Below are 24,142 nucleotides of genomic sequence, written 5' to 3'. Positions count from 1 at the left end.
TCCTGGGCTGCCTGCCCCCACTCCCTGTTGGGGCTTCCACCATCCCACCATCATGGGTAGTGCCTACCACTGGGAAGCCCGGCGCCGACAGATGGCTTTGGACCGGAGGAGGTGGCTAATGGCTGAGCAGCAGCAGCAACAACAGCAGCAGCAAGAACAGGTACATAGGAAGGACCAGGTCCACAGGGTTCTCCATGAGTAGGAAGAAAATGGGGGAAGACAATCCCCTAGGGAGAAGGCTGCTATTTGGTGAATGTTGCATACTGGGGTAGGAGGGAAGCACGGTCATTTAGAGTTCTCTCAGAGAAACTGTGGTGGTGGTGGTGAGTTATCACCTTAGTTTTGGCTGTTGTAGGCTGGTAGGAACAGGGAAATTAGGCTGGGAGGGTTTTAGTTTGTCTATTTTGGACAGGATTAAACACCAGAGGTGCCTAACCATTGAGTACATCCTCAGCCATATATATATATATATTTTTTATTTATTTTGAGACAGAATCTCACTTACTTACTTAGGGCCCCAAAAAGTTGCTGATGTTGGCTTTGAACCTGCAATCCTCCTGCCTCAGCCTCCCAAGTCACTGGGACTACAGCATGTGCCACTGTGCTCAGCATGGCTGAAAGGTTTTGAAGCTGGGCTGTCTAATATAGTTGCCACCAGCCTCTAGGCTATTGAGCTACTGCAATGTGGCTAGTGAGAATGAAGAGCTGAGTTTACTATTTTATATAAATTTGATTAATTTAAATATAAAGTTTTTAGAACAAATATTCAACTTACATATTAGGAAAATTTTACAAATGTTTGGTGTAACTCAGATGTCTAAATCTACATTTTCTTCTTCTTTTGTTTTAAATACTTTTTAGTTGTATATGGACACAATACCTTTATTTATTTATCTTTATGTGGTGCTGAGGATTGAATTCAGGGCCTTATACATACATGCTAGGTGAGTGCTCTACCACTGAGCCACAACACCAGCCCCCTAAATCTACATTTTCTACTGTAAATTTTATGAAATTTAAAAAAGATCGAAAAGAAAAAAAGAAGTAAATAGAGATCAACGATTTTGGTGAAAATTTAGTGTTCAAATGAAGATGTGCTATTAAGTATAAAATGTGTACTGCGTTTTGAAGACTTGGTATCAAAACAAAGAACATAAGATATTAATTTTATTTTTTGGTACCAGAGATTGAATGCAGGGAGCTTAATTATTGAGACACATCCCTAGCCCTTTTTATAATTTATTTTGAAACCAGGACTTGTTAAATTACTTAGGTCTCGCTAAGTTTCTGACTTTGAACTCCTGATCCTCCTGTCTTGGCCTCCTGAGCTGGTGGGATGACAGGCATGTGCCACTGAATGTGGCTGAAATATTAGTATTTTCATATTGATCACAGGTTTGGGATGTATTTGGTTAAATAAAATATAGTAAAATTAACAGTACGGGGCTGGGGATGTGGCTCAAGTGGTAGCGCGCTCGCCTGGCATGCGTGCGGCGCGGGTTCGATCCTCAGCACCACGTACAAACAAAGATGTTGTGTCCACCGAGAACTAAAAAATAAATAAATAAATAAATATTAAAATTCTCTCTCTCTCATCTCTCTCTGTCTTTAAAAAATAATAATAATATTAACAGTACATGGTGGTATCCTGCTAATCCCAGTTACTTGGGATACTGAGACAGGTGGAGTCCAAGGTCAGGAACATCCTGGGTAATTCTGGATGCAATCTCAAAAATTAAAGAAAGAAAAGACAAAAAGAATAGGCCAGTAGATGTAGCTCAGTCTTAGAAACACCCTGGGTTCAATTCCCAGTACTGCGGCGGGGGAGGGATATATATATATATTTTCCTTTTTCATCTGTTCCTCCTGATCTCGTGTGTGGCTACTAGAATATGTAAAATTACACATGTGGCATACATTGTTTTTATTGGACAGTGGTGGTTCAAATTAAGGACTTGATATCTGGCGGTGGCAGTGGCGGTGGGGAATGCTTGGAAGGCTGAAGTAGGAGGATGGTGAGTTGAAAGCCAGCTTCAGCAATGTAGCAAGGCCCTAAGCAACTCAGAGAGACCCTGTCTCTAAATAAAATAAAAAATGGACTGGGGATGCGGCTCAGTGGTTAAGTACCTCTGGGTTCAATTCCCTGTGTCCCCCCCACTCTACCACCCCCCCAAAAAAAATCAAAGTAAAGACTTATTCTTTATCCTCTGGCAATGAAAATTCCTTTCAGTGCCCGGCTCCAAGCCAGGCTCAGATGCTCAGACAGTGCCATCTCCTGGGAAGAGGCTGTGCTGGGTGGCACAGTCCCAGGAAATACTTCTTGGGTTTTGTGGCAGGTGAGGGAAGGCAGCCTGGGCCCCAGCTTCAGCCTCCAACTGCAGGGAACAGAGATGCTTCTAACCACCCTTGCTCTCTATTCACTTGCCTCACTGTCTCAAACCTCTGTGGCTCCTGGGTGACAGGGTGGGAGGGTGGAAGATGCCACTTGGCTGGAGCTTCTTGTCAGCAACCAAAGAAACACCAAATGGAGGAATACCGATCTGAGAAAAAAATCCCAAACATATCAGGAGTTGCAGGAGTCCTGGGCTCCCCCTGCACAGCTGCACCAGCCATCTGTGCAGCCGAAGCCACCAGCGCAGCCAAAAACACCAGCAGAGCCAAAGCCACCAATACAGCAGCCACGGCACCAGCCACCACAAGCACAGCTTCTGCTGCAGCCAGAGCCACTGCCACCACCGCCACCGCCACCACCACCACCACCACCACGGCCACCACAAGGAAGTGATCAGGATCCGGTTACTCAGTGCAATTTTCTGTCCAGTGTCCAGGATTCCCAAAGGCAAGGACCCCAGCCTGACTCACTGGGGGCTCGTGAAGCTGGAGGGCAATTGTATAACCTCTCAGGTCCTGGTAAGTGAGGCTCCTGGGAGGGAGAGGCTGAGGAGAGAACCCCTGGATCCCATCCCAGCCCCAGATCCAGAATCCCTATCTGCCACCACAGCTTGTCCAGTCCTCCTCAGCACCCTCAGCCTTTACTACCTCTGTAGCTACCGCCTCTGGGTGAATTTGTGTCAAACTGGGGCTGCAAAGAAGCTTGTCATCTTCTGCAGAGGGTGTCTGATGTGGTGTCAGCCTCTCTTCCACGGTGAGGATGACAGAAGAGGGAGTGGGGATGGTGGGATGTGAGTTGTAGCTTATCAGCAGATATATTGAGCCCTGGGAGATCGGGAACAGGGAACCACAGCATGGCTTCCTAGTTCCGAATCTTCAGGGTGGGTTCAGAATGTGTTTTGGGGCAGGGAGGGGTCTGCCCCTGACCATCAGACTTGTACCTGGGCCCCAGACATGATAAAAAGTCCAGTCCTGATGTGTTCTGTCCTCAGAAACTCCGGGATGAGCTGGGTACAGTGGAGCATGCCTGTAATCCCAGATACTGAGGAGGCTGGAGCAGGAGGCTCAAAACTTTGAGGCCAACCTCAGCAACTTAGTGAGACCCTGTTTCAACATAAAAAAAAAAAAGGGCTGAGTTTGTAGATGTAGATGTATAGTTTAGTAGTACTACCAGAAAAAGAAAAAAGAAACTTTCAGATGAGTAACTTATGCTTGTTTCATCACCAGGTCTCATGAACTCCTGCCTTTCTAGCCTTAACAAACACCCTGGATATTCACGTTTCAAGGTGAGACAGAGCACAGAGGAAGAGAAACTCTGGCTGAGTGAGTGTGCCCTTGTGTGTGTGTAGTCCACAGAGGCCTCCTTAGCAGGAGGCAGGGAAGGGAACTGGAATTATTTCAAAGTCACTCTGAATAGCCAATTTCTGTGTTCCATATTCCTTGCCCCATAAGCTTCTGTGTCCTGCTTGCTTGTCTGCACCTACATTTTCGAGGATATAGTTCTTTCCCCCTTATAAACCCCAGAAAACTCGGACCCGGCACTGTTCCTGGCAGAGATAGGTCCTGCAGGGAGCAGTCACCAGCTGGCTAGATAAAGACTCTCCAATTTGGACAGAATTCAGACTGAGGGTGTTTTCTGAGTGACTGGCCCACAGCAAATTGGTGGTACATTCTACAAGGATGCAGTGGGGATATGTCAATTTGGGGTTGTTCTGGAGCCTTCAGGGAGGGAGAGGTCCCCAGCACAGAGGAACCCCAATTTGGGGCTCAGTGTCTATTACGCTCTGAGGATCATCTGGCGCAAAATATCTCTTAATTGCAGACAAGGCCCCCATTCTGCTTCTCAAAAAGCCCTGAACCCAAGCCTGGAATCTTGCTTCTTAGTCTTCACATTCTTTCTGGGGACTGGGGCCATCTCCCCTTAATGTGTCTACAGGGCCCAGGAGTTGTCTTTTGTACTCCATAAGGACTTGGCCTGGGACACCAAAAACCACCCTCCAACAAGGGCACAGAAGGAATCACTTCCATCTTCTCTTGTCTCTAGGCTCCTGCATGTCCATGTCAGCTCAGTCCTTCATAAAGGGTAAGTTTTCTAGAGAGAACCATTCTACCATTGGCTCCTCTGTTGAGATGACCGCCCCCCTCACTTCCTTCAAATTTTCAGCCACCTCTGGACATTGCTTTCAAGAATCCCCAGCTCCAGCCCCAGCCCCAGCCCCAGCTTCATCCCAGCCCCAGCCCCAGCCCCAGCCCCAGCCCCAGCCCCAGCCTGTCCTAATTCCTTCTGGCAATTCCCTTCTCCTCCCTGAGTTTCTACTTTCCTTTATTTCAGGCACTGAGGTGTCCACGTGGATGACACCCCACTGGCACTGCTAGGTGGCTTCAGATGAGCTCTTCTTAATCTTCCTACCCTGCAGTCTCCTCCTGTTTCCACATACTTTGGACCTCTTGCGAGGCCCTCAGTTAATGTATGGAGAATGTCATTAAAATTTTGCTTAGATAATGTTCATTTTAATATTACTTACTCACACAAAAAGGTCAAGCAGGGTGCATTTTCCATCCCTGAGTTCAAACTGTAGGAATAGCTTTGCCAGAAAGGAAGACCTCAGCCAGGCCCTGTGGCACATCCTGTAATCCCAGAGGCTTGGGAGGCTGAGGAAAGGAGGATCATCAACATAGAAAAATAGGGCTGGGGATGCGGGCTGGGGTTGGGATTGGGGAGCAGAAGTGGTCGAGTGCCCCTGAGTTCAATCTCAGCCTCAGCAAAATAGGGAGGCCCTAAGTAACTTAGTGAGACCCTGTCTGTGGGAGGCCAACCTTACGGGTGACTGAGTTACACTCCCTACCTAGGTGCTGAGGCGCTCAGTCACAGAAATGGGTGCTGCGCCCCTCCCCTGACTCAGGCAATGGCAAGGCCCTACTGAGGTGGATGGCGCAAGGTGTCCATCCTCTGGAGGAGCGCAGTATGTTTCTGGGAATGGGCTGATTTGTTTTTGTATTCCTTTAATAAGTATAGTTGCGATTTCTCATATGACCATTAAGTATGAAGGAAAAATCATGACTTTCCCAATTAATGCAACTACTTCTAAAGCATAGATCTGTTTGCTCTAAATGCAATGATTCAGCTGTGGAGTGTAAATTGTTAATGTCTAAAGAAAAACTCCCTGTATTCCTGTCAAGGAAGTTTTTGAGAAATTAAATTAAAATCTAGAGAAGAAAAATTAATGTTAAGAAGATAGTTTAGTGTTTAGTACTGGGCAACTTGTTCTTGTTCCTGTGCACAATGGTTTGTGCTCTTACTTTTGTTTGATTAAAAGTTTGATTAACAAATCAACTACTGCCGTAACCATGGCACCGATTCCAGTCAGTAAGTCAAGAAAGAATAGTCAAGGTATAGACCAATAGTTTGGGACATTTGTAACTATTATTAAAAGTTAACTAAGCAGAACAGCTCAAAGCAAAACTCGAACTGAAAGTACAAATGCTTGCTTATGCATAAGCCAAGATACATTCTTCTATTCTAATTGTAGCTACGTAATATTTTGTTTTGTTTGAATAATGATTCCTGTTTTGTAACCACAAAGTACTGTAAGCCTGCCAAAATGAAAAGTATATATGATCAACTTCACAAGTAAAGATTGGGATCAACACCTTCACTTTGGTGTCTGTGTTGTTTCTCCACCCCCTCTTTCGCCGACTCCTCACCATCATCTATCTCCTCCTGAGACCCCCTGTTGGAGCTGGTCTCCGACAAATGGGTGTGTCTTGCTACAGCCCCATGGGTGAAGCTATGCTTACATGTTCCTTTGTAATATAATCCCTTGCCCTATTTAGGATAGAATCTTCCATGGAAGTGCCTTGTGTGTGTCCCGACCTCTTACTGGGCCCTTGGGTGTGGCCTACCCAGGTGTCAGTCAACCTGCTGACAGTGGACATCATGAAGATAGACTCAGCCCCCTGAAACCTGACCCCTTGCCTCATTTGAATAGCTTCTCCTCAATAAAAGGGGTCAGCTTGTGTTCTCGCTCTCTCTTTCTGCAGACCCTTAAGCTCATTAGAGCCGTCACAGCAACCCCAAAGAAAAAGGTATTTGTGTCTCTTGTGTGGTTATTTCGTGCAGCCCAGTTAGCCCAGTTTAACTAGAGTGACCCCTGAGCCTTTTAGTCACAAGAACAGAAACCCGGCACCTTTAAATAAAATATAAAAAAGGACTGGGGATGTGGCTCAGTGGTTAAGCATCCCTGGGTTCAATCCATGTTACAAAAAAAAAAAAAAGCCACTGAAAACTTCAGCCTCTACCTTTGCCTTCCTTTTTTTTTTTTTTTTAAATATTTAGTTGTCATAGACCTTTATTTATTTATACAATGCGGTTTTGAGAATTGAACCAGTGCCTCACACATGCCAGGCAAGTGTGCTACTGCTGAGCCAGAGCCTCAGCTTTTAGAAAGCAGGCAGTGATAAACACATCTACCAGAAGGCAGCATCTGCTTATTTCCAGTAAAAAATCTCTCTCTCTCTCTCTCTCTCTCTCTCTCTCTCTCTCTCTCTCTCTATTCCCTGTACCTACCTGTACCTATCTATCACCACAGCCTCTTTGGAATCTTAACAAACTGGCCTGGCCATCTTGTACAGGTATCAGGAATATAATTTTTCTTTAACATTGTAGGGAATAAAATTTTTGAGGGCATTGACATCTTTGTTATCACCCAGTCACCGCAATCCAGTGCAATTCCCAGGTACCAGCAAGACACAACTGAGTTAAATAGCACAAGACCTTTGCCCAGGTTCCAGGTGGACTCATTTATTATTATTATTATTTGGTGTTGGGATTGAACATAGACACTTTACCACTGAGTCACATCCCCAGCCCTTTGCTTTTCATTTTGAGACAGGCTCTCACCATGTTGCTTAAGGCCTTGTTCAGCTGTTGATGTCAGCCTCTGGTGTTGTTGGGTCTCCAGTGGGCTTCGTGTTTAATTTAGCACAGACGTAACAGGAGAATAGTAATTTGCTATGTGAGCCTTAAAAATGAAGAAACACTAGGACAATCCCTCCTGGAACGCACTGTAGCAATCTAGATGTGCAATGGAAAAGGGGACATGAACATCAAAGACAAAATTGAAAACCACAGTTGAAAGAGTCCAGTTTTTCAAGAAAGTTAAGAGTAGCAGGAAGTGGCAGGAGAGACAGACTAGTAAACCCGACGCTGGGAAAACAATCTTGGGGAGGTATTTGAATAAAAATCAGGTTAGAGAGAACTTAAGCAAGAATGCTTTAAGGGGCAGTGTAGAGTCTGACTTTTAAACCAGTATACAGGTTCCCCCAGAGGGGTGCACCGTTCCTGGAAGTACTGCAATACCAGGTCGATGCGTGGAGTGGACGGAGCAAGCTCCTATTCCAACTCCCTGCTCCAAAAATCCATTTAATATATTGTCCTCGGATAGAGGACGTATCAGATATTAAACTGATAAGAACAGATACTACACTTGATCTTAGCCAAAAGGCCGAGAAGCGATACCGCGCCATTCGCCCCTCGCCCTCACCACCCTCAGCTCGCCCACTTTCAACTCGCGGTGAGCGCCGCCACGCCTACTCCTACTCTCTTTTCCCCGTGTCTCCTTCGGACTCGCACGCGGTCCACTGGGCCCACCGCAGATTCACTATTGGACCCACCTGGAACAAGCAATTTTAACAATCTCTAGCGGCTCAGGCATTTCAGAGCAGAGGAGCCCTCAACTACTTTGCATACCCCGCCCCGTCCCCAGGAAGGCGTGGCTACCGGCGGGGACTTCCTCTCTTCCGCGCACCCACTGACAAAAACAGAACCCCGGTCTGAAGATGTGAATTTGGTGTCAACATACATTAAATACAAACAGAGATATGATAAATTGTGATATAAAGGTGTATTAAGAATTGTATGCAGGGCTGGGGATGTGGCTCAAGCGGTAGCGCGCTCGCCTGGCATGCGTGCGGCCCGGGTTCGACCCTCAGCACCACATACAAAGATGTTGTGTCCGCCGAGAACTAGAAAAAATAAATATTAAAAAAAAAATTCTCTCTCTCTCTCCTTCACTCTCTTTAAAAAAAAAAAAAAAGAATTGTATGCAAAAAAATATAAGAGCTCATGTGTAATGGCATAATTTGGCGTGAACATTCTTTATATACACTTGTGCTGTGAATGGATATTTATGAATGTAATGCACTTCACTATTGTCATGTATGTAAGAAATAAATAAACAGATGAATAAATAAAAAAAGAAAAAGATAAGAAAAAAATCAAGACCTGAGGAGAGACAGGATTTGGACTACACTGTTATTAATTTAATTTAAAAATACACTTAATAATATTTATTTTTCATAGATATATGAGTATAAAGGATTGTGTGGAAAGAGAATTGTATTGTAAAGTCTAATGTAAAACCTATCAGTGATGTCTCTGGAGTGGGATGGAAGAGGAGAATATTAAAACTGACATTATTTGAGAGAACCCAGGTGACATTATTTAGTATATATCACATGCTTAGGCTTGAATAAATATTATCTCTTGATCCTTAAAAAAAAAAAAAAAAAAAGCAGAACCCCAGGGGACTGGGACTGGCCAGTTAGAGGGGGCTGTCTGCCCAAGGGAGTTGTTGGCTGCGAGCGGGCCCAATTTTCCCAAGGACACTGTTGCAAGACATTTGCAAAAGATGCCCAGAATATATGTTTTGTTGTTGTTTTTATAATTTCAATCCTTTGAGATATTCTTGATGATTTCTTTTTATTTATTTATTTATTTATTTTTATGTGATGCCCAGGATCAAACCCAGGGTCTCCCGCGTGCTAGGCGAGCCACAACCCAACCCTGACTGTAAGGTTTTTAATTCGTTCTTTGCCAGCAGAGAGGAAGACCAGATTCAGACCTGACCCGTCTGCAGAGGCTTGTTCTGAGTCAGGGTGATCCAGAGGTCCTCTCTGCAAGGCAGAAGGCTGCAAGCTCTTCAGGTGGGGTGAGCCCCTCAGGGCAGAAGGAGGGATTCTCCCCTGTTCCAGAACCCGTTTTTGATGGTGCTTGTTAAAATGGGCTTCGTCCCCTACAGCTGCCTCTGCCTGATGTTTCCTTTCTCCCTAGTTCTCACCTGGTGGCTGGGCTACATCCCCAGCTCTTTTTTTTTTTTTTTTTTTTTTGGTACCGGGGATTGAACTCAGGGGCACTCGACCACTGAGCCACATCCCCAGCCCTATTTTTGTATTTTAGTTAGAGAGAAGGTGTCACTTCAGAAGGAGGCAAAGCCACTGAAAACTTCACCCTGTACTCTGCTTTTCTTCTGTGACAAACACATCCGCCAGGCGGCAGCATCTGCTCCTTTCCAATCCTTGGCTTTGGATACAGGGTTTGGGCATAGTTGCCTCGGAAACAGCTCTTGTTAGGGTGAAGAGTAGCTAGGATCTCCCTTTACACATTCCTCCCCACCCTACTTGTTCAGAAAGGCAGTTTGTGTTTTCTTTTCTTTTCTTCCCTTTCTCCCTCCTTTCTTTTTCTTCCTTCCTTCCTTCTTTCCCTCCCTCCCTCCCTTTCTTTTTTTTTGTGTGTGTGTTTTTGTACCAGGTATTGAACCCAGGGGTGTCACCTCTTTGTAAGGTCCTCCTGAGCACCATCCTCGGGTCTCAATTAGCTCTTGTTCCCCAGGCATGCTCCTACACATTTCTCTATTTTCTTTTCCTCCATAGAATGTCTCACTATCTGATTTTTTATTCATTAACTCTCCCCATTCTCCATTATAATTTACATTCCATCAGGGCAGGTCCTTGTCTGTTTCACTCAGAATCTAGAATGATGCCTAACAGCTAATAAGTATTTCCATATATAATGTTCACTGTGCTTAAGTCCCAGTGTTCTCTCAATAAATCCCTCAAGGCCTTAGGTCCTGGGCTGTAATCTCTTGAGAAGAAGGGCTGAAGAGGTGAAGCTGCCCAGAAGTCATTGATGGTAGAGAATAGTCTGGGGGCAAGGAGGGGGTGGGGATGCAGTGAATAGAGTTTTCAGTCAGGGGCAGGGATTGGGGTAGGCCCAGGGCCTGTTGATATCTGGTCAAGCTAGGCCCCTTTCTTGCCCCACCTTCTCCTTACCATTTGTTCATCAACACCTTCCCTGGCAAACATGAAAGATAAAGGGTGGGGTGAGACTGTCAGTTTCATTTCCTTTATCAGATAAGTGACAATTTCCTTCTTGGGTGCCAATCTCAGGAGATATTATAGAAGAAATGTTAAGGAATCTTCAAAGGAGACAATAAACTGTTCAGTTTTGGTGTGTTTTCAGTTTTACAGCCAATGTGACATTTGTTCAAAGCCAGGTTTGGCCAATTTAAGCTGGGTAAACTTGAGTAAATTTCCTAACCATTCTGTGCTTCAGTTTCTGCTTTTTTGACTATTCATATTTATGGGATACATATGGGTTTAAGTTGTGCATCAAAAAAGGAATCAGAGCTAGGCGCAGTGGCTCATGCTTGTGATCCCAGCAGCTTGGGGGAGGGTAAGACAGGAGAATCACAACTTTGAAGCCAGTCTCTGCAACTTTGCAAGACTCTGTCTTGAAATAAAAAATAAAAAGAGCTGAGAATGCAGCTCAGTGGTAAATTGCCCCTGGGTTAATTCCCAGTACAAAATATCAAAAACCGCAACAAAAAACCTATTGCTAAGGGAGAAGATGGTGGTGCTGGGATAACTTGTACACCTGCAGAGGGATATTTGTAGAGCAATTAAATTGTTGAAAAAAACTACAAAGGAGTGAAGAGGTACCACCACCAAAGAGTCCTTCAAAGTGAGTTCTGTAATGCTGTAAAAGAGGTATATGAACATGTTTATGAGACTATGGATATAAGTAGCAGTCCTGAAGTGAGAGCTAATGCAACTTCCAAGTCGCTGATTTGCTGCCAGTGGAGGACATTCTCATCCTCAAGTTGTTGAGCTACCAAAAGCAGAAGACTGTTCTATTCAATGTTATGAGAGGCAAGGAACAAAACTCTCCAATCTATAGATTTTGAATAATTCCAGGTGGAATTGTTGATAGGCATGAAGGCCTCAAATGAGGAGATCAACTCCTTTCTGTTAATGGAGTCAACGCCGAAGGAGAACATCATGGTAAAGCTGTAGAACTGCTGAAGGTAGCCCAAGAATAGGTTAAATTAGTAGTACAGTATATACTTAAAATATTAAAAGAAATGGTCACACTTTGAAATGAGATCAGCAAAACATAGGCAACAGAACTAATACATTTAGTTTTATATTCTAATCTGGCATATTGACACATACCTGTAATCCTACCAACTTGGGATGCTAAGGCAGGAGGATCACAAATTAGAGGCCAGCTTGGACAATTTAGTGAGACTTTAAGCATTTTAGCAAGACCCTGTCTCAAAATTAAAAAATAAAAAATAAAAAGGACTGAGGATGTAGCTCAGGGGTAAAGTATCCCTGAGTTCAGTCTCCAGTACCAAATTAAAGAACAAACCAATAAACCACCATCACCACCACCAACAACACAACACTTTATATTCTGTTTTTTTCTTTTTAATTAGAGAAATGTCACTTATGACCTGCTCATGGGTGCAATGCCAAAGATTATAAAAAAAAAAATTGCTGAACTTCCGGTGAAATCCTCCTTCACATTTTATAAATGTCTGTGTTAACATTATTTATGGTTCCAGAGAAGCATACATTTTTTTTCTGAAAAAGTAAAAGGTGATAAGGGTAATTCTGGGGGGAAAAACCCACTAAAATCACATTTACACAAACCCTAATATTGAATTATATAATAAAAGAATCCAGTCTTGATGTAAAACTGAAAATATCATCCTCCTTTGATTTCTTTGCTTTCACCTCGCTCCCCAGTTCTACCTATCTCCCCGCATATAATCACTGTTGTCCTTTTGGTCACACTGCCTCTTTGTGACATCCCTTATTCAAGGCTTCCAGACTGTAGCAGACTGCAGTGGTTGGTGTGATGCTACCTAGTCCTGTGGCCCTCCTAATTGGTCCTAAACAGGAACAATGAATATCTTGAAATCTTTCCAAAAGCTTCCAGTTGACACTTTCCCGCTTTTGAAGTCCTATAAATGCTTAGCTCACTACTTTCTAAGGCCCATACATGTGCTCTCCTATCCTGTCACTGCCTTTCCTGTCGGTGGTCAGTCCTTCCTGTCTTATTATTAAGAGTGTAAGCCCTTTTAGGTCTCTATATTCCCATAGCCTTTCTGGTTCCTGCAGAGGCACAATATGAGGCCAAAAGTCTATTTAAACAAGGGAGAATCTTGAGGGCTTGCGACTGCACTGAACTCTAGAGCAACAGGGAGGGACTTCTGCTGAGGATGCCTAGCCCTACAGCTTTCCAATGGGAGAGGCTGGATAGTCAAGTGGTGAGGATTCATCCACATACTAGCTATTGGTGCCATGCATGACCTTAAAGACGTTTAACCTTCAGAGGTGTTTTTTTTTTTTTTTTTTTTTTTTTGTGTGTGTGTGTGTGTTTTAATACAGACAAGAATCCTTAACCAACTATTATGAGGATCTATGGGGGTAATGGGTTTAGCACTAGTTTGAAAATGGAATCAGGAAAGATAGACATCTTTGGCATTTCTGAGGAGACCCTCTGGATGAAGGAGAGTACACGTAGTGTTAACTGCCTGGGGAAGAGGATGTGATGGTATTGCGAGTATTAAGACATTCCCTTCCCTTCCCTCGAGTCAGGCGGTGCCGCATTCCTTTTCGCCTCTCACCTTCGAACCCGATTAATCCTGGGTTTAATTCCAGTTTTTTTTTCCGTGGGTGGCGGGCAGTGGTGGTGGGATTGAACCCAGGGCCTCGCCCACGCCAGGAAAGCGCTCAATAAAGCAAGCTACATCCTGAACCCCGTGAGTTTAATTTCAAACATGAGACTATGGTAGAAAATATCAAATAAAACGGTCACAGATTGAGCAAACGTTCATCACCCTGCCTTCACCGCGGCAACCCGCGGATCTCCACGCCTTGTCCCGCTGCCGCGGGGCCGCTGATTGGCCCGCGCCTCGTGACGTCACGTAAGGGTTTTTAAGGCGAAGACCCAGGCCAGCGCCGCAGAATCCGCGGTGGCGTTGAGCTGGCTGTTCGTAGGAAGGTGTTGTGGCTGCATCCGTGACTGGCCCAGAAAGGCACTGGGAGAGAGCTGAAGGTAAAGAGGTGCTCTGGCCGTGCAGAGGCAGCCCTCAGCGGGCTCCGGGGAGCTGGGGTTAGTGGTCGAGAGTGGCTTGTGGTGAACAGAGAATGGTTGGTGAACAGGAGGGTCACAGCGAAGAAGGGGCGTGCTTGGGGCTCCGGGACGCAAAAGGCGTGTGCTAGCAGGACTCCGTCTCCCGTCTCAGGGAGCGCTCGCACGCTAACTTATTTTGGGGGCACTTCCTGAGTTTTCCTTCTCCGCGAGGATTCTCGGCCGGGGATTGAAGGTCACACAGCTGCTTCCCTGCTACAAGCTTGGGAAAAGGTTTGGAAGCCGACTTTCCATGATATCTAGTCCTCACCCCTCACCTGAGATCCTGGGACCTGAGGTTTTCTCTAGGTTTCATCGCCTCTCCTAGGGCCCCTAGGGAGTGGGGCACACCCCTGTTACATCTGCAGTTGCTTAAAAAAATGTATAAGTAAATGAAAGGAATTTTCAAAAGGGTGGGTTAAGGAAAGGATCAAGAAGTTGCAAGTTGTGTGTTAATTGCTAAACATCTTTTTTTTTTTTTCCTTCTTCCCCTCCCATGACCTTTCCCTGTTTAGATAACCCAGCCGTGCTTCCCCTGGCCTGCAGTTTCAAGGCCCCCTCCTTCAACTGAGAGCCGAGACTTACTCCTTAGTTCTGACCTGCCCCTTAGTTCAGAATGGGGAACCATTTGACTGAGATGGCGCCCACCGCCTCCTTCTTGCCCCACTTCCAGGCCCTGCATGTTGTAGTCATCGGGCTGGACTCAGCAGGAAAAACCTCCCTCCTTTACCGCCTCAAGTTCAAGGAGTTTGTTCAGACCGTCCCCACAAAAGGTTTCAACACTGAGAAGATCCGGGTGCCCTTGGGGGGCTCCCGCGGAATCACCTTCCAAGTATGGGATGTTGGGGGTCAGGAGAAGCTGCGACCACTTTGGCGCTCCTACACCCGCCGGACAGATGGGCTGGTGTTTGTAGTAGATGCTGCAGAGACTGAGCGACTAGAAGAGGCCAAGGTGGAGTTGCATCGAATCAGTCGGGCTTCAGACAACCAGGGGGTTCCCGTCCTGGTGCTGGCCAACAAGCAGGACCAGCCTGGGGCACTCAGCGCAGCAGAGGTGGAGAAGAGGCTGGCAGTCCGTGAGCTGGCAGCTGCCACGCTCACCCACGTGCAGGGCTGCAGTGCTGTGGATGGGCTGGGCTTGCAGCCAGGCCTTGAACGCTTGTATGAGATGATCCTCAAGAGGAAGAAGGTGGCCCGGGCAAGCAAGAAGAGACGGTGACCTGAGGCTGTTCCTCCCCATGTACTAGGGGTCTGTACACTTGGATAGCCAGGCAGGGCCTGTGACCTCTTGGTCAGCCCAGATGCAGGATCTGTTCACCTTAATGAAGGACCAAGGATCAAGGGGGTCCTGTTTTGGTGCCACACTGGGGGACGGGATGGGAGAGGGGATGTTGTTGCACATATCTCCTTTATTCTCTCCTCTGGAGAAGTAGGGGCTGCAAGATTGGAGACAAATGTAAATGCTGACTCTACCTCGAGCTTGTTTCTTGTTTTCCTTCTCTAGCTTATTGTTTGGATGTATTTTATGGGGGGTAGAAAGTTCTGAGAATGCATTTAGGATGAATGAGAACTATCTTCCCATTCTCTCTTCTTCCAGCTGGAGGGTTCCCCAGCTGCTTTTATAGAAATGCCAGTCATAATAGTCTTTATTTTTTGTGTCTCTGTGAAAATACCAAATCTCTCCCTCACATTTGTAGACCCACAACCCTTTTTATAAGCCATGTGTGTTCTCTGTATTATTATTAACTATTTTTTAGCATTTGCCTGTAAGTTATTAAAGATTGATGCCTCTAGTTCTTATCTGGTCTGGCATTTTCCTCTCTTTATCTAGCCCCAGGGAGAGTTCAGGATTTCTATATGGGGTGGAGGGTGGAGGCTGATCTCACAGCTGAATTGGTAAAGTAAGCACTGATAAAAATTAGATTACACACTAATGGGAGGGATGGAAAAAGTTAAGTAGGTAATTGAAAAATTCTGTAGCTATTATTGGTCTGATTTCTGTAGTTTTAGGGGATCACGCCTTATTTCTCTGAGTTTCCTCCCTTCCTCTTATCCTCTGCTGCTTGCTCCTGATACCAGCTGCCTCTTGTAGATTTGATTTCAAATTTTGCCAGTTGGAGCAGGTCATAGGTTCTTAACCTTGGGATTCCTCCTGGAAGAACCATGCCTCCCCATCTTTCTTGTTTCCCCAGTAGTCAGAGTCTGACTTTTTTTTCCCCAGGAAGATAAACTGTGATAATGGAAAGTAATTCCTCCTTGGCCTTAAGCCACCTCAGTGTGCTTAATCCTGCTGACTGCAGCTCACTGGCAGTGACAGCACTGCTAGTGCTGGGGAGGCCTGGGCTGGCCCAATGAGTAAGCCTGAGTCTTCCAGTTATGGGAAAGGTAGTTCTCATGAAAGGAGCCATAGCTGTCCATCCCCCACCTCCCACCCTCTGAAACAGAAAGGGAGAAGACAGTCACCAATGTTAGTGGTAGTAAGGATAAAATGCTAATGTTGCCAGTACCTGAGTGTTCCTGATGAGATTTATGGGTGGGGGATTGGTCCCCTCTCATCAGCCCTAGGGCCAGCTGTTTCTGATAATGCAAAACAATTAGCTTCTGCTAATCCTTCTGGGTGGGAGTGGTGATTAAAATCTGAGCATTTCTTTCCAGTCCCCCAGCCCCTATCCCCTGTCTTGCCCCCACCCTTTGTGCAAACATGGGATCCCAGGGTGCCCCCCCCCATTCTCCTTCTTATTCCCACCCTTTGTGCAAACGTGATTGATCCCTAAGGTACATTCAGTTCCCGTTACAGAATCAGATAAAAGGGCTGGGGAGGGGGGAAAGGTGCTGGCAATCTCCTCTCTGTTGTAAGGGAGACTTCCTGAGAATTTGCTTCTTCCCACACAGGACTGCCAGAAGCTGAGCTTTGCTGCTGAATCTGGGCCCATTTAGATCCCCCACTCCAGAACTCTAGCTGGCAGGATGGGGGTGAATGTGCATTGATCCAGAAGGGTGCTCAAGTGTGCGTCAGCACTGGGTACTGCTTGACAGCTACTGGGCTAGTTCTGCCAGGGACTTGTGCTACCTGGCTTCCCTGATATACACCTGTGACTAATCTCTCCCAGCCTCTGGGGCAGAGCCTTCTAGCCCAGGAACAGTACAAGGCCCTGGTGCAGGCTGGGAAGGATGTGGCAAGAAAGATCTGTCCTGCTGGAAGATCTTCCCCCACCTCTCCAATTCTGTTCCTTTGTCTCAAAATCTTCAAGGATATGTATACATTTTTTTTTTTCTTTCTCATTTATGGTCAACAGGGAACCAAGGGCTCTTGTTCTTGATATGGGGGAAAGACATGCAGATGTATTCTCCCATTCCTAGCAGAGGGGCCTCCAAGGTGTCAGCTTCTGGTACTGGCTATGCCAACCATCTCCCCTTCCAATCTGGTTAGAACTAGAATCTGCTTCCCCATGCCCTAGCCCCAGGGCAGCTAGGAATCCTGGTCCAACCGAGGGGCAGGGTTGGGGAAAGGTTGTTGTTCCCTTGTCCCAGCTTCCTCTTAAGTAATAGTCTCTGATATGAATGCTGAGGGGAGAGGAGTGCTGAGGAGAGTTTCTGGGGGGCCAGGAGTGGTGACAGGAGCTCGATGAATATGGAATTGAAGGAAACCTGCAGGCCAAATTGGAATTCCCTTCAGAACAGGCCCCTCGGCTCCTCCCCATTTCCTTGCAGATTTGAACATAAAATCCAGGTGGAAGGAATTTTCTATGAATGCCATCCCTTGCTGGAGTCCCTCTACCTAAGGGAAAAGGTAGCAGCGGTTCCCCTCTTTCTCATGCTCCTTCCAGTCTTCCCTTTGCTGCCCAAACTCAAGGAGGAGAGAAGAAAGAGGAAAGGAAGAGGTCTTTAGATTCAGAGTCAGCAGTGACATGAACAGGACACACAGCTACTTAGTGGTACATCTAGATCCTTGCTCCCAGGCCAGTTCTTTGTTCTCCCAGGACAGGCGACAGGAGGTGGGAGACAAGTCCAGCATTTCCGAGCTCTGATTGCTCCCTCCCTCCCTCTTCCCTCTAATCATTGATTAGATTAAGGGTCAACCCTGGGTTCCCCTACTCCCTTCCTGGAGAGTGGGAGCTTTATCTCTGCAGCCCAACAGGGCTCTGGCCTCAAATCTGCCCAGAAGTTCCCACCCTCCTTTCATACTGACTGTGTATCATTCATGTCTTTCTTACGCCTGTTCTCCAGAATGGTTCTGTTTTAAAAGGGAGCTAATAGGCTATGGAAGGAGAACAGTGGAGGCAGAAAGAGAGGCCCAGGCCAGCATTGGCTGGAAGGGGTGGGCTGTCTGGCCATGCTTCATTCCCAAGACCATCTGCTAGGGAGTTTGTGGGCGGATATCATTGGACTTCCTACCCTGGCTGAATTAGAAGAAACAAGGGTATTCATTCTTAAGTCCTTTAAAATTTTTAAAAAGTTATTTATTTTGGTGCTGAGGATTGAACCCATGACTTCTACATACTAGGAAGAATGTTCTCTATCACTGAGTTCTGCCCTTGGCCCTACTCCTATTTTTTTTTTTTTATTGTCCTGTTCCCTTTATTTACAAAAGCAGTAGGTCTTTATTGTGAAAGAAATGTAAAATCAGAAAATGGGAAAATAAGTCTCTCCCTCTGGAGATGTATTCCTTGTTTCACCCCAAAAGCTTCTTACCCTTAAGATGACCAGCATTCTCTCTTGAATGTGTATCTCCTTTCCTAAATAAATCTTTGTGCCTCTGGGGAAAAAAAAGAGAAAAGAAAATGGAGAGACCCCTTAATTTAAACTTCAGAACTAGCCACTGTGAACAGGTTTTTATATATCTTTCCAGATACTTTTTTTCTCTTCATATACAAAAAAGGAATGTCTATAATAACACACATAGGATTATATAAGATGTACTTTTGTACAGTCTTGCTTTTTTCATTTATATCTTGAATATGATTCACTGACAGGACATGTAGATTTTTCTTTTGTGGTTTTTTTATGAATATATATTTTTAGTTGCAGTTGGACATGTATTTATTTATTTTTATATGGTGCTGAGGATTGAACCCAATGACTCGCATGTGTTAGATGAGCACTCTACTGCTTTTTGATGACCACATGAGATTTTTTTTTTTTTTTGAGATTTTTTTTTTAATATTTATTTATTTTGGGGTGTAGATGGACACAACACAATGCCTTTATTTTTATGTGGTGCTGAGGGTCGAACCCAGGTCCCGCCCGTGCGAGGCAAGCACTCTACTGCTGAGCCACAATCCCAGCCCGACCACATGAGATTCTGTTGTGATAATGTATCATCATTTAGGGGCTGGGGATGTGGCTCAAGCGGTAGCAAACTCGCCTTTCATGCGTGCGGCCCGGGTTCAAACCTCAGCACCACATACAAACAAAGATGTTGTGTCCGCCGAAAACTAAAAAATAAATATTAAAATTCTCTCTCTCTCTAAAAAAAAGTGTATCATCGTTTATTAATTAAATCCTCTTTTGAATTCAGAGTGGATGAAGCATGAATCTTCTTGCACATATTTCTTTGTACACTTAGAGATAACTTCCTGTAAGATAAAGTCCTAGAAGAGTAATTGTTGTGTCAAAGGTTTACATATTTAAAGCTTCCATTGATATTGCTAAAGTTTATGTGTTTGTGTGGGAAGGTCTGACAGGAGCCCAAAGTTAAACAGAGCTTCCTCACTCCCCATTGGCTGATGCAGAAGCCTCTTTACAGTGAGCTGTGTGTATGTGGTGGGATAGGCACCATAGTGCCCTTGCTTTTGGGGAGGTAAGAAGTAAAATCACCAGCAACTTGTAGAGGATTTGCTTGACTGGGGAGCAAGCTTGGGCTCACTTTCCCAGCCAAGGGATTGAGTACCACTGGGAGCTGCCTGGCTGGTGGTGGAGGTAGGCAGATGGCGAGGACTCCCTAGCTCTGAGCTTGTCACAGAAGTCAGAGAGAGTGGGCGAAACAAGTCCTGAAATAAATTCCCAGGACTTGGTTCAGGGAGGGAGTGGAGCTGACACAAGAAGTGCAGGCTCAGAAGGGAAGAGGGAGAAGGAGGATGGCTGTGGAAGCCCTGAACCACTCCTAGGACAATCCCCTGCCCCCTCTGGTAGGGGTCCCCACCAACTGCTTTAGCTCATGGACTCCTGGAACAGGAAGCAGAAACTCCAAGGATCAGGTTCCTGGTCCACTCTGGGATGTTCAGGGCATGATCTCTCTGATTCATTCCAGCTCCTGGGTTAGTCCTGGGTGTATGCCTGTCCTCAGAGTGGGGGAGGTAGGGAGATAGAGAGGTGGAGAGGCAGAAGGCTTTATCTTGTTTGCAGCCCCTTGTAATCTGGTGGAATGTTCCTTGGAGGAGGGTAGAGATGACTTTTGAAAACTTGTCAAAAGTAAGGTTTTCTGCTTTGAGTTGTGTTTGTTTTTATAAAATCATCTATTGTGTTCCATTCCAGATGCTTATCCTTAGACAGAAGGCAAAACTGCTTACACATTTCTCTGGAGCTCTCCCAACCCAATGGAGAGAAATAGAACCACCAGTCTGACCAGCAGCACCCCAGAAAATAACCCACAAAGCAACAAAAGGATAAGACCTGGCTTGGCCACCAACTTATGTGACCTTGACCAAGCCATTCCTAGTCTACTGGCCTTAGTGTACCCATCTGTACAGAGGTGGGGTTGAGTGGACAATATCAGATCTTTTCTGGTTCACTTTCTGTTGTCATCAGCACCAGGTTGGCATGGAGAACTCTTGAATGGTCTTTCTTCCCTTATCGCTCTCTGCAATGACCTTACTTGCTTTGCTTTAAGTTTTTTTTTTTTTTTGAGGGGGGGGGTTGTACCAGGGCGTTCAACCACTGAGCCACATCCCCAGCCCTATTTTGTACTTTATTTAGAGACAGGGTCTCACTGAGTTGCTTAGCACCTCGCTGTTGCTGAAGCTGACTTTGAACTCATGATCTTCCTGCCTCAGCCCAAGCTGCTGGAATTTCAGGCATGAGCCACCAGACCTAGCTGCTTTAAGTTTATTTACTGTCTGTCTGTCTTCACCAACTTATCTATTCTGTAGGGTAGGCCTCATTTATTTTATTCATTACTCTATATGCAGGTACAAAGTAGGTGCTCGTCACATATCCATGGGACATTAGAGGGTTGGAGGGAGGGGGTAAGGATGTGGATTTGGTTTATAAATAGCTTCCTCAAGAAAGGGAGCCATCGGGCTGGGGATGTGGCTCAAGCGGTAGCGCGCTCGCCTGGCATGCGTGCGGCCCGGGTTCTATCCTCAGCACCACATACCAACAAAGATGTTGTGTTCGCTGAGAACTAAAAAATAAATATTATAAAAAAAGAAAAAAAAAGAAAGGGAGCCATTAAGTCAGTTTCTATACTGTATCTCAGAAGGTTTCCTGGAGGAGGTGAGGAAAAGACAACGTGGATCCAGAATGAAGTATCTTGATTAATGAGGGACTTGGAGCACCCTGGGCTTAGGAGCACTTTTCTGGCCCTGCCTACCTACCACTCAGGAGGAAAGACCTGAGCCTGAAGGTTAATAGGCACAGTTTCATTCTTCCCTTCCCAGTAATTATCTGGCCTAGGACACTCCCCAGAGACTGTCTACCACTCCCCTCCCCAGCTCCTCCTACTGTCATCTGAAGACAGTCCAGGTTTATCTAGATTTCCATTCTCTCTTTCCCACCCTAGAGGAGCAGGGTATAGGATAGGTATCTAGGAAGGAACACCCAAGGTCAAGACCTGTTATCCAACATGGCAGCCACAAGCTACACATGGCAACACCACAGGGAATGTAGCTGGTCTAAACTGAGAGACACTGTACATGTAAAATACACAACAGATATTGGGCATGCAGTACAAAAAAAGAATATAAAATATCTCAGTACTTTTTTGCATTGTTTATATATTGACATAATTTTTTGTTATACTGAGTCAAGTAAAATACTTTTATTAAAGTTAGTTTCACCTATTTCTTTTTAATCTTTAAAGAATTTGGCTGACAAGCTGGACTCAGTGGTGTACACCTGTAATACCAGTGACTCAGGAGGCTGAAGCAGGAGGATTGCAAATTCAAAGCCAGCCACCACAATTTAACAAGGCCCCACAGGAGCTAAAAAGATCCTGCCTCAAAATAAAAAAATAAAAAGGGCTGGGGAATGTCGCTCAGTAATCAAGTGCCCCTGGATTTAATCCTTGTTAATAATAATAATAATAATAATAATAATAATAATAATAATAATAATAATAAGGCTGTCAGAAATTGAAATTAAATTTATGGATTACATTATTCCTTTACTTTTCTTTTCTGGTGATTTTGAAAATTGAACCCAGGGCTTTGCACATGTTAGGCAAGCACTCTACTACTGAGCTACAACCCCAGTCCTTCTTAAAAAGTTTAATTTGAGGGCTGGGGATGTGGCTCAAGCAGTAGCTCGATCGCCTGGCATGCGTGCGGCCTGGGTTCGATCCTCAGTACCACATACAAACAAAGATGTTGTGTCCGCCGAAAACTAAAAATGAACATTAAAAAAAAATTTTCTCTCTTAAAAAAAAAAAGTTTAATTTGAATCAAGGTCTTGCTAAACTGCCCAGGTTAGTTGAAACTTGGGATCTCCCTTGGCCCCCAAAGCAGCTGGAATTACAGGTGTGCACCACTGTATCTGGCCAAATCACATTCAATTATTTCCTTTTCCTATTTTTAATTTCTGGTAATGGGAATTGAACCCAGGGTATTCTACCACTGAGCCACATACCCAGATCCCCCCCCCCACTTTATTTTTAAATTTTGAGACAGGGTCTCCCTAAATTGCCAGGCTGGTCCCCTGCCTCAGCCTCCCAAGTAGTTGGGATTATAAGTGTGCACCACCATACCTGGCTCACATTCTAATTGTTAGGTCCACATATTTGGAGGGAGGAAACATTATGGCTAAAAGAAGGAAAGATCTGTTGTTTTTCCTTTCTTCTAAAATCAGAAGAAAAACAGACCAAAAGTGCAGGAATCTGGAACAAGGGCAGATTCTTCTCTTTCTTCAAACCGGGGATTGAACCCAGGGGCACTTTGCCACTGAGTTACATCCCCATCTTTTATTTTGAGGCAGGGTCTTGCTAAATTGCTGGGGCCAAGCTGGAATTTGCCATCTTCCTGCCTCATCTTCCCAAGTAGCTGAGATTCCAGGTGAGCACCGGTGTGCCCAGCCAGGAAGGCCTTCTTGATAGGACTGAAAAACCTGAAAGATCTGCCTACTCCCCTTCCTGTATAGCTTTCAGAATAGGAAAGGACTTTGCATATCTTGAACTATTTTCAGGCATTACTAAACTATGGTTCTCAATTATCCAAACCTGGTTACTTAGCAGGTGAATTTTTTAGCTTCATTTGGGATATTTTCACTCTACAAACTACTATCAATCTACTGTATGATAACTAGAATCCTCAGAAAATTCCTAACATTATTTCACCAGAGAGTTTCTAATCTTTCATCAGACTGCTGAAGCAGCAGCAACTGTATCTGTTGAGTTTTTATCTTGTTGCTTTCTTAAAAGTACCAGAGCAGAGGGAGGGCCCAGGGAGGCCATACTAAGGGGGAAGACACCAGCTGGGGGCTTGGTTAATTCACAGACTGGATTATCTGGCCCTGACTTTGCACATACATAAGCAGGAGGTCTATATATGGACAGGACATACTGAGGCCATGGAGATCAGGTATGTGTGGGGCAGGGAGGGGCAGTCCTACAATAGATTGCCCATCTACTTACCTCCAATCCAGAACATTAATTCAATCGCTTGCTGATTTATTTTTTTAAAAATCTGGGATTAAACCCAGGGGTGCTTATCCCCAGCCCTTTTTGTATTTTATTTAGAGACAGGGTCTCACCTAATTGCTTAAGGTGTCACTAAGTGGTTGAGGCTGGCTTTGAACACATGATCTTCCTGCCTCAGCCTCCTGAGCTGCTGGTATTATGGGCATTTGGGCCATAATACCAGCATTCGGCTCACTTATTCTTTCAACCAACCGTATATAATCCAAATAGTATCTTGTTGCCAGCTGGCCAGGCTGATGAGATGGGCAGGGTTCAAAGGAACCCAGATGGGCTGTATCAATAATTATGAAAACGAAGAAACCACACAACACAAAAATACCTTTTTCTCAATTGCTGGGGTCAGGGATGGCTCTGTGACCTCAAAGATTACCTCCCACGCTGGAAAAGAGGGCAAGTGGGGCAAGAGAGTAAGAACAACAGGAACTTCTCTATTTATTGGGGGGAAGGACATTCCATAGAAAGTTCCACCCAAATAAGGCAGGGGATTGGGTTTCAAAGGGTGGAGTCTTGCTTGGTGATGCCTTGTGGTCAGCAGATTGATTGACATTTTGGCAAGTCACGCCCATCTTAGGTGCTGTTTGGGATCAAGGTGGAGCAAGAGAAAAGGCACACCCACATGCAGAACCCAAGAAGGGCATAAG

The 24,142-nt window shown here is 45.2% G+C and overlaps 1 protein-coding gene, 2 long non-coding RNA genes, 1 other non-coding gene and 1 pseudogene across 4 annotated transcripts; 3 read left to right on the top strand and 2 right to left on the bottom strand.

The window, feature by feature from the left end:
- The first annotated feature begins 1,532 nt into the window (after positions 1 to 1,532).
- LOC144375615 (uncharacterized) lies at positions 1,533 to 4,894 on the top strand. The gene is made up of 4 exons (XR_013435632.1): positions 1,533 to 2,910; positions 3,619 to 3,677; positions 4,436 to 4,474; positions 4,724 to 4,894. It is a non-coding gene; the product is annotated as an uncharacterized LOC144375615 (long non-coding RNA).
- A 2,282-nt stretch (positions 4,895 to 7,176) lies between these two features.
- Positions 7,177 to 8,107, bottom strand: LOC144375618 (uncharacterized). The gene is made up of 2 exons (XR_013435635.1): positions 8,065 to 8,107; positions 7,177 to 7,465 (listed from the first exon to the last, which is right to left on the bottom strand). It is a non-coding gene; the product is annotated as an uncharacterized LOC144375618 (long non-coding RNA).
- Positions 7,717 to 7,907, bottom strand: LOC120884584 (U2 spliceosomal RNA). Its single transcript, XR_005727013.1, has one exon. It is a non-coding gene; the product is annotated as a U2 spliceosomal RNA (small nuclear RNA).
- Positions 8,108 to 11,077: 2,970 nt separating the features above from the next.
- On the top strand, positions 11,078 to 11,640 carry LOC101965935 (protein lin-7 homolog C pseudogene; annotated as a pseudogene).
- Positions 11,641 to 13,442: 1,802 nt separating this feature from the next.
- Arl4d (ARF like GTPase 4D) lies at positions 13,443 to 15,444 on the top strand. Its single transcript, XM_005328080.4, has 2 exons — positions 13,443 to 13,576; positions 14,167 to 15,444. Exon 2 carries the CDS (start codon positions 14,268 to 14,270, stop codon positions 14,868 to 14,870), a length of 603 nt encoding a protein of 200 aa, XP_005328137.1. The 5' UTR covers positions 13,443 to 13,576; positions 14,167 to 14,267; the 3' UTR covers positions 14,871 to 15,444.
- The last annotated feature ends 8,698 nt before the right edge of the window (positions 15,445 to 24,142 follow it).

The sequence above is a fragment of the Ictidomys tridecemlineatus genome, chromosome 3 (assembly GCF_052094955.1).
Source record: "Ictidomys tridecemlineatus isolate mIctTri1 chromosome 3, mIctTri1.hap1, whole genome shotgun sequence".
Taxonomy (NCBI): Eukaryota; Metazoa; Chordata; class Mammalia; order Rodentia; family Sciuridae; genus Ictidomys; species Ictidomys tridecemlineatus.
The sequence above is the reverse complement of the archived record's forward strand: the minus strand, read 5'-3'. Positions and strand labels throughout refer to the sequence as shown.